General features: G+C 40.9%; 1 protein-coding gene across 17 annotated transcripts in view; it reads right to left on the reverse strand.

The window, feature by feature from the left end:
- Positions 1-15,736, reverse strand: part of wnk1b (WNK lysine deficient protein kinase 1b) — a 122,777-nt gene extending 107,041 nt beyond the window's left edge. For all 17 annotated transcript variants that reach the window (XM_035950148.2, XM_023274624.3, XM_035950142.2 and 14 more), the window contains exons 1-2: positions 15,210-15,736; positions 10,634-12,323 (exon numbers count right to left, since the gene is read on the reverse strand). In XM_035950148.2, coding sequence (XP_035806041.2) covers positions 10,634-11,575 — 942 coding nt within the window. In that variant the 5' untranslated portion in view covers positions 11,576-12,323; positions 15,210-15,736. The remainder of the gene's footprint in view (positions 1-10,633; positions 12,324-15,209) is intronic.
- Between the last annotated feature and the right edge of the window lie 1,513 nt (positions 15,737-17,249).

Consider the following 17,249-nt stretch of genomic DNA (forward strand, 5'->3'; position numbering starts at 1 on the left):
CTGATGCAGACGACAGGCAGTTTACAGACTTGATCTATTTCAGGCCGAGGTCTCACACACACACACTTGCATAGTCACCTATACCACTTTCCTCAAGAGACTTACAGGTCGATTTAACAAGCACTCTACCATGCTGTCGCTGGTTATCAGATAGTTCTGTGCAGCTGCAGATTTTACACTTTTTGGAATATAAGTTAAACATTAATATTTATTCAAATTGAGCAGATCTGTTGTATATAGCCAGTATTGTGAAGCCAGGTAAAATGCCAACCTTTCCCCATTAACTCAGTGTTTAGATGTGAAAGCACTTGTAGTTATTTCAATTTCAGTCTGGTCACTTTTATTTTCAAAAACAAATACCTTAAATCACACATACACTACCAATCAAAAGTTTGGGGCCACTTAAAAATGTCCTTATTTTTGAAAGGAAAGCAGTTTTTTTGAATGAAGATAACATTAAATGAATCAGAAATACAGTCTAGACATTTTTAATGTGGTAAATGACTATTGTAGCTGGAAACGGCTGATTTTTAATGGAATATCTACATAGAGGTACAGAGGAACATTTCCAGCAACCATCACTCCTGTGTTCTAATGCTACATTGTGTTACCTAATGGTGTTGAAAGGCTAATTGAGGACTAGAAAACCTTTGTGTAATTATGTTAGCACATGAATAAAAGTGAGAGTGTTCACGGAAAATGTGAAATTGTCTGGGTGACCCCAAACTTTTCAACGGTAGTGTATATCTTTACATTTACCAGCATCCTGTAACCTGAGGTTGTTAATTCCTGTCAGGAAAATTCCTCCTCAAAATAACCACTGGTTAAAAAATGAAAAAGGACTTGCAGGAGCAGATCCCTCTTCAACTATGAACTGAACTGTAATAAATGATGAATGTACTCAGCAGGCAGAAAACATTGGAGTGAAAAGAGAGTAAGTGATGTAACAGCAGGGAGCTGAGAGTGAAATGGAGGCGTATTTTCAGAGGATTCTCCATAATTCAGGGATATTGACCGACCGATGACAGCATATCTCAAAATGGTTTCTGTATATGATAACTGGAAATACAATCGACAGGTTGCACTCGTTCTCTTTACTCATGAATCATCCCTGCCCAGATGTTCGCAGTTGTGTGGTTATGCCGCTGCACGCATCACCACATCCTTACTTCCTCTCACTATTTAGTGTATGCACAGTTTTATTCAATTTAAGTGTACAACATTGCTGCAGCTAACAATTATTTTTATTGTTGATTTTCTATCTTGATTTTTTAATCAGCTGATGGTATATAAAATGTCAAGCAATAAAGTTGTACTTTACACACATGGTTCATTCATATATTTGTATGGCACAAAGCCAGACTTTAAGCTTGTTGGCACAATGTTGTCATTATGCTGTTTTTATGACAGGAACAACTATATTTGGTTTATTGACTTGATGAAAACTGTTTCACTACAGAAGCTGCGATGGAGGTTGTATCTCATGTAGCACTGCAAGTATCAAACATATCCATTCTTGATTCATCTTTTGATAATTTTATCCACAAACTGATGAGCCGTTTGTTCCACGATATGTCAGAAAATAGCAAAAAAATGTTGATTAATGTTTCCCAAAGCCCAAGATGACGTCGTCAAATATTTTGTTTTGTCCACAGTCCAAAGATATTCAGTTTACTCTCACAGAGGACGACAGAAACCATAAATATTCAAATTTAAGAAGCTAGAAACAGAGAATTTAGACTTTTTTCGACTTAAAAACTCATTCAAAGTGATTAATTAATCAAAATAGTTGACAGTTAATTTAACAGTTGTCAAATAATTGATTTATTGATAAATTGAAACAAGTTTAGTGTATAAATGTGTAATTTTCCTTCATTCCAGAGAATACAGACAATTCCCTCACATTTTTTTCTGGGTACATTGGCCTGACAGTGAAATTTATAAACTGCAAAAATCTTAATCATCCTTGTGCTTGTGTAAATTATGCTCAATAACAGGTTGAGTCTATTTTTAGGTTGTGGTGTGGGGTCACAAGTTTTTCTTTCTGCAGTTTCAGAAGCTGCCCATCTGATCCCAGATTTCTCATTTTAGGCTCAAAACAACGTGACCAGATCCCGTGCCTCTGATCTGCAGCTATCAGCCAATCCCGGCTCTGGATTTTCAGGAAATTATTATTCCTACAATGTCAGTATTGTTTAGCAGCTTCCTGGCAAAATAAAATATATTTTGAAAAAAACGGGGGAAATCCATAACCCTCTTTTCACTAATCAGGCACAAACTTGCATTTAGTCTGGCTACTGTGAGTTTGTGTGTTGAGCTGAGTGTGGGCTGCAGTTGAAATGTCCAAATTACAATAGAGATTCAGGTTTTCTTGAGGACAATGCAGAAAATAATGAAGTGACAGTGAGGCAGTGGCGTTCTGGGTTCAAATGCAGGTCTTATTTCTCCACGCTCACAATATGCAACATTTTTGGAGCTCTCTTCCTCTCAGAAATGTATCTACCACATCAAAAATGGCCTGAAAATAATCTTCAAAGTGGAGACGACACAAAGATCTACGATGGAATGAATGAGTAAGCAGCAGTGATGAAGGAAGATGAGAAGGGCAGAGTCAGACAAAAAGTTACTCCTCCCTTTTAATGTGTAAATTCAAGGAGGGGTAGATTGATATCAGGCAGCGAGGGAGGGATTGAGATGGCAAGAGAAGGAAAATAACGAGAACAGCAGGAATAGATGGAGATAAAAAAGGAGGGAGGAGTGATTTGATCATAAAGAGCAAAGCCAGGGCGGGAAGAAAGCGGCGAGAACGTGTGAGACAAAATAGAAAAACCATCCCTCGCTGTGCAAGTCATCTAACATCTGCCTGCTGCATTTACTGGCCCCAGTTAACCCCATAATACATACACAATCCCTTACATCAACTGTAAGCGCACATAGCCTATCCATGAGTCAACAACACACGCATACACACACCCTGTTTCTAATTAAACCGAGTCACAATCATTATAATGCACAGTCAACACATGCACGGTGAAATTCAGCATGATGTAACCTCAGACACACACCCTCAGCAGTTTTCTAAAGCATCTCCTTCTCAGCTCTTTTTCACTCGCAGGGTGACTTTATTTAGAAGGAGGGTGCCAAAACGCTTCTTCGTCGCTCCAACTTGCACAAACACACACATTTACGCACACACTCGAAATGTCTGGGCGCAGGAATACACTTGCTTCTTGTGGTTTCTTTTTTTTCTAAATAAACACAGAGTGGGAGGGAGAAAGGTCAGCCGTTTGTTCACTCTGAGCACACACATAACTGATCTGTTAGCACACAAATCCAAGGCTTCAAAGCTATCAAGGGAGATTTATGTGTGTGTGTGTGTGTGTGTGTGTGTGTGTGTGTGTGTGTGTGTGTGTGTGTGTGTGTGTGTGTGAGATAAAAAGCTTCCCTCCCATGGGTGGAAGGTCTACGCTATGTGCAGTATTTTTAACTGTGTTCAAGTGACTCGGTGCAAACACTCGCTAATAACACAACATGACCTGAAAGTTCGGGCCATGTGACACTTCAATCCCCCACTGAAATCGACACTAATGAAATTCTTAAAGGCAGGATGGCCTGACCTCACTGTCCAACACTGGGGGAAACTCTGGTGTACACATATTAAACGGAAAGTAATGTGTGTGCGGACGGGGACATGGCCGGTTTACATATGAGGAAGTGTCAGCTTCTCTGTCTCCCTTCCTTTGTTGCTCACAGCTGGTTGCTGACATATGACAGAGTTAGAGGCAGAGAGTAAGAAGTGAGTTAGGACAAAGAAAAAGAAAGACACAGCAACGCATGGAGAATAAACTAATGAAATTAATGAAACTGAGATTTCCTTTGTGTCTTTTTCTTATCCTCTCTCATCTTCAGATAGTCCGACATAAGAGCTGAACAATGACCTCAGCCAACAGCGTTTTCCTGCTTTATCACTCACAGTAAATCCAGCTGGCTGAGCTTTGTGGCCTTTGCATATCTCAACAGAACATCTTACAATGAGTGTTTTAATGCGCAAGTGAGCGTCAGATTTTGATTTGTTGGAATCTGAATGTGCTCAGTATTGTCAACTACCATATAATTGCCAGCTATTTTGATAATCAATGGTGGTTTGAGTAGTTTTTAAGAAAAATAAGTAAAATTTTCTGCTTCTTAAGCCCCTGAACACCAAATCCCACCAGTAGGTAATGTTTTTTTTAATAATATGTAAAAACTGCAAAAACAAATTAGATTTTCAACTTTTCAACACTCCTCGAACCACTTCTTGGTGACAATCCATTGGGGGTTAGGGTTATTTTGTCAAAATCATGTAATTTAGTTAGTTCTTACATAAAATTTTTATGTACAGCTTTCAGTTTTGTCAGGAAAATGAATCAAATCTAAACTTAAAATGTTATTTCATCAAAATCACTTTATCTACATGTCTGATTCAAAAATGTACAGAAAGTTGATCATTTGTTCTGACCAGCTTCTGTAAACAACACAAAATTATGCACTCCTTAACGCAACCAAAAAAAGCATGGCTAACTTTGATGTGACAACATTTTTCAGCTGAACTGCAGGCTGTGCTTACACTGAGCAGAAACAAGTCAAAAAGAAAAACAGATTAAAAATATAAGTGGTAAAATAAAGCATGTAGAGTCGCCTTATTTCCAGTATTGGTAACACCTGTGGTCACTTAGAAAAATGTTGTACATGTTGATACCAGGTTTCTTAACACCTTTGCAAAATAAAGTATCAAAGAAATTCAACTATTGTTTCAGCTTTGTTATAAGTTATGACATTATAACTGCATCATACTGCACAGAAGACATTTTTGAGTTGTCTCTAATTCTATCCATGGTTAAGCCTTTTCCATTGAGACACATATAGAGAAACTACTTGGGATTCAGAGGGTTGAATTCACATTATTTTCTGATTTCTTTCTTCCTCTAAGACAATAAATTGAAAATACTTTGTGAACATAAGACAATGGAGGACATCATCTTGGGCTCTGGGAAACACTGATAGACATTTTTCACCATTTTATGTAGCAAACAACTCATCAGTTAACTGAGAAAATAATCCAACAGATTAGTCGACAGTGAAAATAATCATTATTTTCAAGTCCTGGTCTGCATAAAATGCTCCGCTATTACAAGTTACTGCACAAAGTCCTAAAAATTCTGCCCTTTGTTCCCGCAGTTTACGAGGCAGGAAACAAACTTGCTTGGCCATTGTGGCTGTTAGATTCCTAAATTGAAACACAACATTCACCTGTTTTACAGCCAGATTTAGTGGAGAAGAACAACAGCTTTATGGGTGGTGTTATCACGATCATTAGCAGCTGATCTATACAGATCCACAACCCAACTACTGTGGAGTGGCTGCTGGTCATTTTCCACCCTGAGAAACTTCTCATTCCTGCTATAAATCCGTTTTTAGTGTGGTTCTTAAATTACTTTGTCAACAAAACCGGCTGTCTGTCTATCGTGGTAAAAACACAGGAAATATCCACCAAGTTTCCACTTTAATTTTTTTTATAATTGAACAGTTGAGCTCATCTGCAACGAAGCCAAGCCAAATGAATAAGTTAACAATCCCCAAAAGCTCGCTGAAGTACAAGCACACACAACCACACCCCCACTGCATGCAGACATATGAACTGCACAAGCCCACCTTTACATGCACACAGGCATTATCTTAATTGGTAATAAGGAAAAAGAACTGAGTTAAATATTTGTAGCTGCCATTTAAAACATTTACAAGACGTTTAAATACAGTTTCCATTCCTTTAAAATGTGAATGTGTGTTTTGGGGGTGGCCAGTACTGCTTTACAGCAACTTCAGAATCAATCAGCAGGAGAACCAACCTTTGCCTGACACTGCTGCAGTCTGCTGTTTTGTCAGTGAAATCTGAACCTGTGGAAAACTTAACCGTTATATCTCAGCTCTGTTGCTCTGGAGTAATATGAGGATATTTATCTTTCAATAAAATACTTTTACTCTCTTTTATACACATGTACTCACTTTTATCATCTACAGTTCCAAATATTTACACGTAATATTTCACCAGTTCCAACGGTGTAATTTGACCTTTGAGACCTGGCAGCTGTTTGGCTCAAGCCTGAAATACATCTAGTATCATTTTCGGAAGTTTTTTTAATTTTTTAAAATTTAATAAATATTTACACAGATGCTTGCTTGTTAAGGCGAAGCCCTGCAATCTGCACAAAGATAAAGCGCAACAAAGAACTCATTGTTCAATGAAACTGCCTTTGGGATATTATACTTTTAATAGCCTGATAAACAATCTTGACAAATATCCTGCTCCTGCTTCCTGCTCTGCCTCATTTTGTGCCTTCTTACTTCCAATATGATCTCTTCTTCCTCCTTCTGTCTTTTTACAAACACAATGGAAAGATTTCAGGCCAGGTTGAAATGGGTCATCGCTAACAACAAGGCTAAAACTGGAAACTGTGAGCCGTATTTGTTGGCCTTCTTACATGTGATTCACTTTGCCAGTGTCATGACACCACTGCTGATAAAATTTTGAAAGTATGTGATACAAAATGCACGTGACGTGACAAATGCTGACAAATATTCAGCACTGCTGCAATGCTCGCACGTGTAAACAAAGCTGTCTGGGCTCAGAGGCCAGTTTCCCCTCTTATGGCACTGATTGAATAACCATCATTGAAGGACAGCCTGGAAGCCCCCAAAGCATGTGTGTGTGCTTGTGTATGAGTGTGTGGGGAGGGGGCTAATCCGCCTTGTGTTGCTGTTGAAGAAATTTCAAGGTCTTTGAGAGCCAATGGAGCTGGGAGCCTAAGGTCACACACACACACACACACACACACAGACATGGGGTACCTTTTCTTTTAGTTTCTCCTCTCCCCCCTTCTCCGTTATCCTCCCTTTTCATTTCCTTTGTCTTTTCTCTCCCACTGTTCCTCCCACCCTCCTCCCCCATGTTTTACCATTTCTCTGTCCTCTCCCTGCACATTTACCTCCCTTCTTCCTCAATCTTTCAATATCTGTCTCCAACAACTCTACATATGAATCTTTTTGCCCAGTTTTATTCAGTGTAAACCACCTGTGTGCTCTTGTGTTTGAATGCTGGAAACAATCCTACTGATCCCATGTGAAACAACAGGTTGACCTTTGACCTTTAACCCTCCCTCTCCTCTTAATCTCTGTCTTCTTTCAGCCTTTTTTCTGTCATTCTCCTTCCCACTTCTCTCCTCTGTTACTTTTTAGGTCATGAGCCTCAAGATACCAGAGCATAGTCAAATACTCAGGGTTGAGACTCTGCAGTTTCCTGCCTGATTGAGGTAAATGGAAACACTACAATTACCACTCATGTCATTCAAATCTATTCTAGGTTCGTAACTCATGATTATACTGAGCATTCCTTTCATTCCACGTTATCTGCATCAACCTTTTCTTTCCTATAAATCAACTACTCTCCAGTCTGAGACACCTGAAGATAAGCTACTGGGTGACCTTCCTCCTCTTGCTCTCCACTCCCGCAATCTATTCATCAATCTCTTCACTAACATCTGCTCTATCACCCTCCTCCTCTCCAGCTCTGTTTCCATCCATCTTGGGATTTCTCTAGAAGCAGAAGTTAACCTGTTTTGGATCAGATGTCGTGGAATGTGAAGACGCAATCCATCCCCCATCTCTACCTCTAAAACACACACACACACACATTAAGAGTCCTACACATCTGCAAGCTCATTTACATTTGCATATTGCCCTGACTCAGGGATGGAAACACACTGTCAGCGCATGCACACTGTCATACAAACGCACATTTGCACATACAGAAAAACCAACAAGTTCCAGATGATCCCGACTCCCACAGATCTCCAGTTGCCATGCCCACCCAGTGAGTGAATGTGATTGGTTGTAGTGTGTGTGTGTGTGTGTTCGTGCATATGTGCATGTAACTTTACTCCCACCATTCTGCCACATGTCAGCAGTTGCTCAGTCATCTTTGACACACACACTCAGAGGATTACAGCCAGGGTCTATAGAAAAGTACTGGTCTCTGCATGCATATAGTCGAGTCACCACAGGATTTCAATACTGTTATATAACTCTGACCAGCATTTATGTGTAATAATCCAGGGTGTATTAAATAAAATACTAGTATTAACTGTGTCAGGAAGATTATTTTGATTCTCACATGTTCTATATATTTGAAAGCCCAATCAAAATAAGAGACAAGAGACCTCCTTGACTCATAACGCTGTCGGGAATCACCAGATTTCCCCATTTTGATGAGTAGTGTGGGCATCGGGAGAAGAAAAAGAGGGATGTGTGACAGACAGAGAAAGCTCAACAGAGGCTCGACGCTTGTTTTCTGATAAACAAACCGCCGTTTCCTTGACGCAGGGCATCAGGCAAAGCTGATTTTAGCTCCTGGGATTCAGGAAGACTCGAGGAGCATCTTGTGATGGGAGATGACAGGAAAAACAACCGCACGCTCCCACGGGAAATAATCCTACACTGAGAAATACTCTCTAAACATGTGCAGATTTCAAGAGAAAAAATTTAATTATACAGTCTGATCTCTTCTGACTTTTTCTGCTTCTGATTGATTTAACAGTTAGTCAGAGCACAGAGGGGTACAGCATGGTGAAAAGATGGAGCACACCAGAAATTCTAAACATGCCTTTCTATTCATAAAAAAACCTTCTGGTCTCATTTCTGATGCTTTACTTCCATCTTATATTGCAAAGAATGCCTTTCAATCTGCAGAAAAACTGCAAAATAACTAATACAAGCTACAGTTGTTTTTTTTTTTTTTTAAAGTTGTTTCTCTGGCACAGTAACCAGTTTTTCATCAGGGCAAGCAGTTCCACGTGAGTCCATGTCACTGTTTTCTTCCTCCGCTAAAACCTCAGCTCAGTCAGTGCCCTGAATGTCATATGACCGGCTGAGACTGTTATTCTACATCTCTGACTGCTGAACGCACCTTTGTCTCTGTGTCTATTCGTCAACAAGACCTGAAAGCTGAAAGACTTTCTCTGTTCCCTTCAATTTGTGTCTGTCTCACCTCTACCCACCGACACATATTCCTCTTGTTCGCACTTTACGTCTCGCTCACACAGTGCAGAAGTTGCATCAGTGCAGCACAATGAAGCAACAGCATCCTGTGGTAACCGGTGTGCCATCCTGTCTTATGTTCCACACTGTGTGCAAGATGTTGGCTTTTTGTTGACCTTTATGTTTCTACACTGAGAACGAGAGCTGATTGAGAGCAGCCAGTCGTCTTCTAGTCATAGAGAAACCATACCAGAGCAGCACAGATGATTTCCGTTTTACTCAAGGGCAGCACAACTCGAACAAATGGGTGACAAGTGCAACAGTGTCACTCATCTACTTTCAGTGCCTTGAATTTTCCAGACAGTCTGGGGATTTCACTGAGGAAATCCCAGCTTCTCAAACCTTTAGGACACTGCTGTTCCAAATCTTCACCCTACATTCTACAGCTATCAAGGAGGCGGTTTTATGAGGTTTGATTTCCGGCACATCAAACCGACAGTCATCAGGAGATCAAACCCACTCACATTTAGGCCCTCCATTCTTTGGCATCCTCTTCCGCATTCAGTACTCACTTGTGCAATGTGTGGCGGAGGTAATATAATGCGCCGCAGCATCCGTTCACACACATTTAAAACTCAACCGTTAATACCAGAGACTCAGCACACATCCGTGACGAAAACACAAAACCATGAGTCAGAGAAAAAGAAGCACCTGAGTTACAGCAATGAGCAAAAAGTTGCCTCCTCAGTGTGTCAGTTGTTTCTGTAAGTGATGCAGCTCCTCAAAAACCAGAAAGGATTGTGAAAAAACTTTGAGAAATTCTGCACATCATAAATGACGAGAAACATTATGGAAACACTAATTCGGCCCAAAGAGCTGCTACATGTGCAGAACCTGTTACTAAAAGCTTAATAACCAATCAGTCAAATACTTTTAAGCAGTGCAGTCCCTTGTGTCAACCAGTCTGAGAAGCAGTATTTTTTTTAAATGACTGACATGCACATGGAACATATTGTTCATGTAGAAGACAACAATTTAAGCATCTTTAAGTCAACTTCTGCTGGACAGATAACAAATACAACACATCCAAGAGTCACATACAGAGAAACCTACTAAAAACCACCATTTGCAAACTGGACTAATCCAAACCAAAATTCATCCTAAAAGAAGTTCTAACCTACCTCAATGTTGGTGCCTTAAATAACACACAAACATCATCCTGATATCTGAATTACTGTCAGTAAGACTATGGCTCTTCTAGATCTGTCATGCTTACTGTGAAATGCTGCCAAAATCAAAACATTAAATGCATGCAGCCTTTGCCAAAGATGTAATCTGCACCTGTATCGTAATCTCAACAAGACAGATCTCACTTCAGAAATATTTATTCAGAAAAGTATCTGAGTGAGCAGGAAGTTCTGACAAACTGTATCAGTATATCTGCAACCTCACGATGTCAGGATAAAAATAGGACAAGCAAGATAGAAGAGGTAACATCCAGCAGCTGGGCCACATACAGAGAATAGAGAGAAGAGAGGAAACGGATTTCTGAGTCTGGACTTACCTGAAGCTCACACCACGCCACCTCCACTGTCGTTTCTGTATCCAGTCCTTTGTACACAGTCTTAAAAGAGCCTCTTCCAATCTCAATGTCAAATTTCAGGAAGCGTCCATCTGGTGAAGTTCCCACAGCTTTTGTCTCGGCCTCCTCTATATCCTCCTGCACTCGTTTCTCAGCTTCTCTCTGCTCTGCTCGTGCTTTTGCTAACTCTTTCTCCTCCTCTGTCTCTCTGTCTTTCTCTTCTGTCGGACTGCTAACGATTCCCTCATCCACTTTTCCGACTTGCACCACCGGCTGAGCTTCCTCGAGCCCTCTGGGACGCAATACAACGTCAGGCTGTTTGCTTACTGTTTTGTTGGTAACATCCAATACTGTCGGGCTGGGCCCTTTTACTGCCCCATCTGCACTTTGTTCAGCGCTGCTACTGCTGGGAGCAGCAGCGGCGGTGATGCTCACACTTAAATCTTGCTTAGCATTTTGTACGTCCTCTGCAACTGCCCCTCCAGGGCCAAGACAAGGCTGAAGAGCGGTGCTTTGCAAATAAGAACCTCTTGAGGACTCTTCACCTTCAGAATCACAATCTCCTGGCCCAGGCTCTGACAGCTGTGGAGAGAAGAAGGTGGGAGGCCCTTCACAGTCTGGTGGTGAGGTGAGTATCACAGCTGCTTTACTGGGCAGGTCCAAAGCTGTGGCATTTGAGTCACAAATTACACTCCGGCGAAAGAAACGGTGCTCGGCTGTTTTGGAGTCTCTATCCATGGTGTGGCGCCGACGTTGGACCTCAGGCTGTCCGCCGAGCTTCTCCACGACGTGCGAGTCTGAACTGGCAGAGCCATTCACATTCTTGTGGGGGGTCTGGGGTGATGGACAGGGGGAAGCAGAAGAAACAGGAGGGAGTGGAGCAATGAATTTCACTGCTTTGCTGCTGCTTTTGCTATCAGACATTCTTCCACGAGGCTGAGACCACAAAAAATAAGAAATTCTGTATGTATAAATAAGGATTTTTTTCTTTATGTGTGTAATCAGACAATCTCTTTGTGTAAACTCTGGATGTGGTCACATCTAAACCAGCAAGCTCATTTTAGAAAAAACATAAAACTCTCTCAAACTCAAACAAAAGCAAAAGTGATGGGTTACAAAAAATTAATCAATTGAATGCAGCAATCCTTGTGTTTTGCAGTTTGTTTTTTTTGCAAGGTCTTCTTAACTCGGCGTCTTCTTTGCAAAAGCAATTGTTTTAACAAGACAACCTACAGTTCCTACAAGGCCCTTCCGCACAGGGCTCAGGGAAGCCCCAGGTGAGAGGAAGGGGCTTTAAGGAGGGAAGGGACGAAAGGCTGTCAAAGGAGGAGGGGTGCAAGCACTGCAATGAGGTGATAACCGTCAAATCAACACCCGAATCCATCCTGCTGCCAACATCCAGAGAGGAACATCCAAAACATGGAAGGAGTAATGATCTAACAGACCAGTCCTGCCTCCCAAAAGCTGAAACAACAAAATATGACTGGAGTCAAATCTGTTACAGCTTGACTTGCAGGTTCTGGGAAGTTTCTGCCAGAGCAGACTGAAGCTTCCCCTGCCTGCTAGGAATCCCTGGAGAGGCTGCTGGCCTGTGTGGTGAGGCCAGACAGAGGGCTAGGTAGGCAGAGCCTGGCCTAGCCTGGCCTGGCACCGTCTGCGTCTGTCCTTGTCACTAGAAATAAGAAAAAGAAATGGAAAACTGTTAAACTCCTTCATACATATACAATTCACCACCTGTATTCCCTTGATGATACTATAACTGATCCAGTGAACTTCAAGGAAACTCGAAGACGCTTTGCTTCCTGTCAAACTGGCTAGTAGAACATACAAGCTGTCAGATTCCCTCACATTTTACCGACATTTGGCCAGTGATCAGTGGTGTGATTGACACAAGCAGCGGAGGAAATGAACACCAGACATACGCTGCTGCCACAGTTAACAAATCTGTGACCACTCAGCATTGATCGGTCTCTTATCTGGATGTTCTTTACATCTACAATTTGGCTGGTAAAACAGTCAAAGGAGATCAGATGCGATAAAAGTTGGGTGTCTTGTACCAAAAAAGTGAATATTCACATTCATTACAGCGCCATCATAAGTAATTCATTATTTCAGAATAGGCTTTTAAAATATTTATTTAGTGCTGAACTTTTGGTTTGGGATTTATCAGTGAAAATTTCACTTAAGTTGATCTCAGTACAATCTCCAACTCAAGCTTGTTATAAAGACAGAGAGCTGCATCCCGCCACTGCCTTCCCTTCCCAGTTGCCCCTGTGTAGTTAATGCAGTGGAGTGATGTAGCAGAGTGTGTGCCTAATTGCTCCACGTTCCAAATTTAGCCCAAAGTCACCACAGCCCGGCTGACCCCGAGGTTAGGCTACTCTGTGGCAATTCAGCAGCTTAACATGAGAGAGGAGGCGGCGCTCAGAGTGACACAGATAGAACTGCTGCACAGAAACCAAAAGCAGATCTGAGGACAGTGTACAATAGCGTACAGCAGTCAGTGTACGCTGCATATTAATATACTGAAAATGCAAGTAGTAAGAAATAGACTCACTGAATTGGCAAGTTGTCTTACATAACATCCCACATATAACTTCTACTCAGTTATAAGAGCAGCACTGGCACTGAGCAACAGCAGCCGCTTTTGTGCGTGATGCTAGAAATCATTCACATAAAAATGATTCATGTTTAAAGCAACCCATAAGCTCTCACAAGTTCTATCAACACTGACGCACAAAGAAACGCACAGAGTAACTGTCACACTTTCATTTAGTCATCTATGGAGTTCCTTCGGTTAAATCAGTCTCACATAAATGGAGATTTAAACAAACACTAGGCATCTGTGTGCAAAGTCTGTCAGTAAATGTACACCTGCATGGACCACTCTCGCATCAGTCAGCCCAGATGGTGTGTAACCACTTCACATGAAAGCTATGAAGAGTGCGAGAAAGCCTAAAGCATCTCATGTTGACAACTCAAATTTTCTCTGTGCCAGCAAAACACAAAACAGTCTTTTGTTCAAAAGAGACCTTTACATTTCACATTCAGTTTGGAATTCAACAAGCTACTTTCTGACTGCTTGTCTTAAAAAAAAAAAAAAAAAAACCTCACATCTAGTCCTGTGCATCTATGTGTGCTTTTGCATTATCTGTATATTAATATGGTATGAACAGGTTTTAAACAAACAGATAATGGCACCTTTTACCTATTTTGCATTTGATGGCTGCCCTACAGGTTAAGACAAGTGATTTATTCAACCAGATGTTCCAGGTTTATGCAGCAGTGATTGGCAGCTGTGGCAACGGTGATCAATGAAGTAATTCATCAGGCTGTGAATAAGATGACATCAACTGAACAGACATAAACTGATGACTTAAGTATGAGAAAGCTACTCTCAGTGACGTCTATTGCTAAGATTTTTGTATAAATCACAAAACACTGTCCAGTCTAATAATCTGAGTGGACAGCAGTGCTCCAGTACCTGATCTATCTGTGTATTAGATCTGAAACATGTCCGAAAAGGTCTACAGAATATACATTTATCTTACTGTATAACTGAGGGTAATATCAGACATTTATATGGATACTGTGATGACATCAATCTTTATTATTTCTGGTGAAAAACTGGTTATTCCGACAGGAAGCTTATCAAATTAGCCATTACAAGAAGGCAATTTCACAGCAGCTAGGGGGTGCTGTACAGCACAATTAGCTACAATCATTAAAAAAAAAACTTTGAGTAATGTCAGCCTGCTTTTTATTATTATTTTGTTTACATTATTTTGTCACTTATGTCCAGCTAGGACCAAATAGAGTTGTCCATTTAAATGCCTGAAATTAGCTCAGCTGGCATAAACTAGCTAATTTCAAATATCAGGACAAAAATATGTAATTGTTAAAGTTTTTTTTTTTTTACATTCAAACGAAATACTAGCAAAAATTATACTTTTCCGCGTTGGGTGTATTTTTTTGTAGGGTTTTTGTATGTATATATAAATGTTGATAATTTAAGTAGAAAAGTTTAGGCTAAACTTGATTCTTGCTAGTGGCTAATTGGCTAACATTACAAAAAATAAATGCAGTAAAGATGTAGGGTTGAGAAGCAAAATTACTATTAAAAACCTAGAAAGAAAGAAAAAGAAGAGCAAAAAATTGCTATCAATTCATCAGAAACCAAAGCAATTAAATTAACTCCATTTGCTAAAGCCGGCTCATTAAAACCTAATGAAAACAAGATGTTCATCCTGTTAAAATGCGCCAAGAAGCAAATAAAAGTCAGGGAAATAGCATAAAAGTCTATACGAGCCTTATTAATACGGGTTAACTTGTCATATCTGCAAGTCGGGTGAGATCATTAATAATGCATTGGTTGAAATAAGTTAAAGTGGATGATAAATGTGCAGTTTTGTTGGGGGGTTCACCGCTGCCTGTTGAGGAACTCTCCACAAAACCAGGCTATGCTGCTAACTTTGCTTACAGGCAAGAACTAGACAGGAGCAACAAGCAGTCACGACTCGGATAAAAGGGGAAAAATGCAGCCAAAATGCAGCTTTACCTCTCACATCGGTGTGATTCGTGTCGGTATCGTAGAAATGAGAAGGCAGAAACTTGATGAAGAAGCCTGAGAGCGCTCTGCAGTGGGGGTCCTCTCCGACACACAGCACTAATGTCAGTCTGGTGCGTCACGTTAAAGCCACAGTTGGTTGCCGAAAAACACGCAGAAATGAGCAAATTACAAGAAACATAACTTAGCGGCAGCCCTCTTTAAATAAACACAAGAAGCAGCGAGCGGAGCGGTGCGTGCGGCTAGCCGAAGCCGACAAACAGACACCTCCCACCGGACAGAAGATGCCAAGTTCGCTCGCTGGTGTCGCGGTGCTACTTTCTGTCTGTGTCCGTGTTGTCTGGATCCGGAGACGGTTTCACTCAAAGATGCTCCGTCAAAAGCCGTCCGCTCCGCCTCTGTCGCCGGCGCTCCGGGCTCGTTCAATGCAATAAATCCGCTGTGGTCCGCAGTTATTCCCCGTTTTCAAGCCATCACACAGCGGCTCCGTCTGCTCCGGTCTCTTCTCTGGCGATGACTCGTCAAGGCGACGGAGGAGCTTTCACACAACCGAGCCGCGTCAAGCAGCCGCCGGTAACCCGGGTCACACCGGAAACTGGAGCTCTTTCAAAATAAGGTCACTCATGCGACTCATACAAGAAAGCACTCAGTGCGCATAGTACTCCTCTAAGGCTGTTCGTGCAGCATTTGTTTATTAGTTATTGATGATCAGAAATCACGGCAACATATAATGTGACCAGTTAATATAAATGTACCCACAAACAAAATGACCTTGCGCTGAGCACAGTCGTGTGTTATGCATGTGTACATTATGTACAGATACCGAATCGCGTGCCCTTAGCATGTAGCAGATGGTGGGAATTGATGGGACTCAGAAATACAATTTCATCAATTTTGCCTTGCATCATTTCCAATGGATAGGAAATCCCAATAAGTCCGCAACAGTCGATTTGTAGTAGGATCGCAATCATGTGATCGTCAGCAAGCAGCTGACTTAGTGTTCACCTATTGTCATAGTTACAGTGCCGCCCTGCCACAATAATACAGAAATCTTTAACAAATCCATCAATCCAGACTATAAGCCGCATCACTGCCAAAATCTAATCGCTTGGTCCTTGTGTCATTTCTGACCTTTCTTGAAAATTTCATCCAAATCTATTATTCCGTTGTTGAGTAATATTGCTAAAACACAGACAGACAAACATACACCAGTTGTCACATAACTCCGCCAAGGTTCTGCCTCCTTGGCAGAGTGATAAGACGTTTATCCTAGTGAGCAGGGCTACTTTTGAATACTATCCTAAGACCCGAGCTTTGGTTGGGCTTGCATTTTCGGTTTCTTCTAGTTATTTGAGATAAGGAGTAGCCAATAAATATAATAATTGGATAATGTTTATTATCCAATTATTGTAAATTACTGTATATCTCCTTTGTGACCCACAAATCATGTCCTTTTCCACAGTGTAAGTTGATCTGTTGCAAACAACATAGTGTTTGGAAAAGCATCCTCATCTTCCTAGCTTGATATCCTGATTTTCCTAACTGGAATTCTGAATGGAAGGCTGGTTTTATTCCGTTGGGAGTCAAGAGAAAGAAAGACCTGACTGCCTCTATAGGAAGCCAAAAAAAGGTACTGGTCGATGTTCTTTTTCTATGGATCTCATCCAGGCTGTTTTCTCCTGAGTAGATCCTTACTTGTGTTGTTTCTACTCTCAGGTGTATGTCGCTTTGGATAAAGGGGTCTGCTAAATGAAATTAGAGAATTGTAGTCTGTCTCAATATTGTTTTTTTTCAGGGTCAGTACCTCATATTAGTAATTACAGACTAGACTACTATTTAAAACTGAAAGATATTTGCAGTAAAAATTCATATCCTATCGTCAAAATTCAGAATGTCACAAACTTTTATTTGGATTTTAGAAATGTTTGATTAAAAGAGAACTTTTTGAGGTTTATCGTTCAGCTTTGATTGGCTGTTACTTGACTAATCAACCAATCAGTGCCATGGACATTGCCCAAGACCAGTCTGCAT

The sequence above is a fragment of the Amphiprion ocellaris genome, chromosome 21, assembly GCF_022539595.1.
Source record: "Amphiprion ocellaris isolate individual 3 ecotype Okinawa chromosome 21, ASM2253959v1, whole genome shotgun sequence".
Taxonomy (NCBI): Eukaryota; Metazoa; Chordata; class Actinopteri; family Pomacentridae; genus Amphiprion; species Amphiprion ocellaris.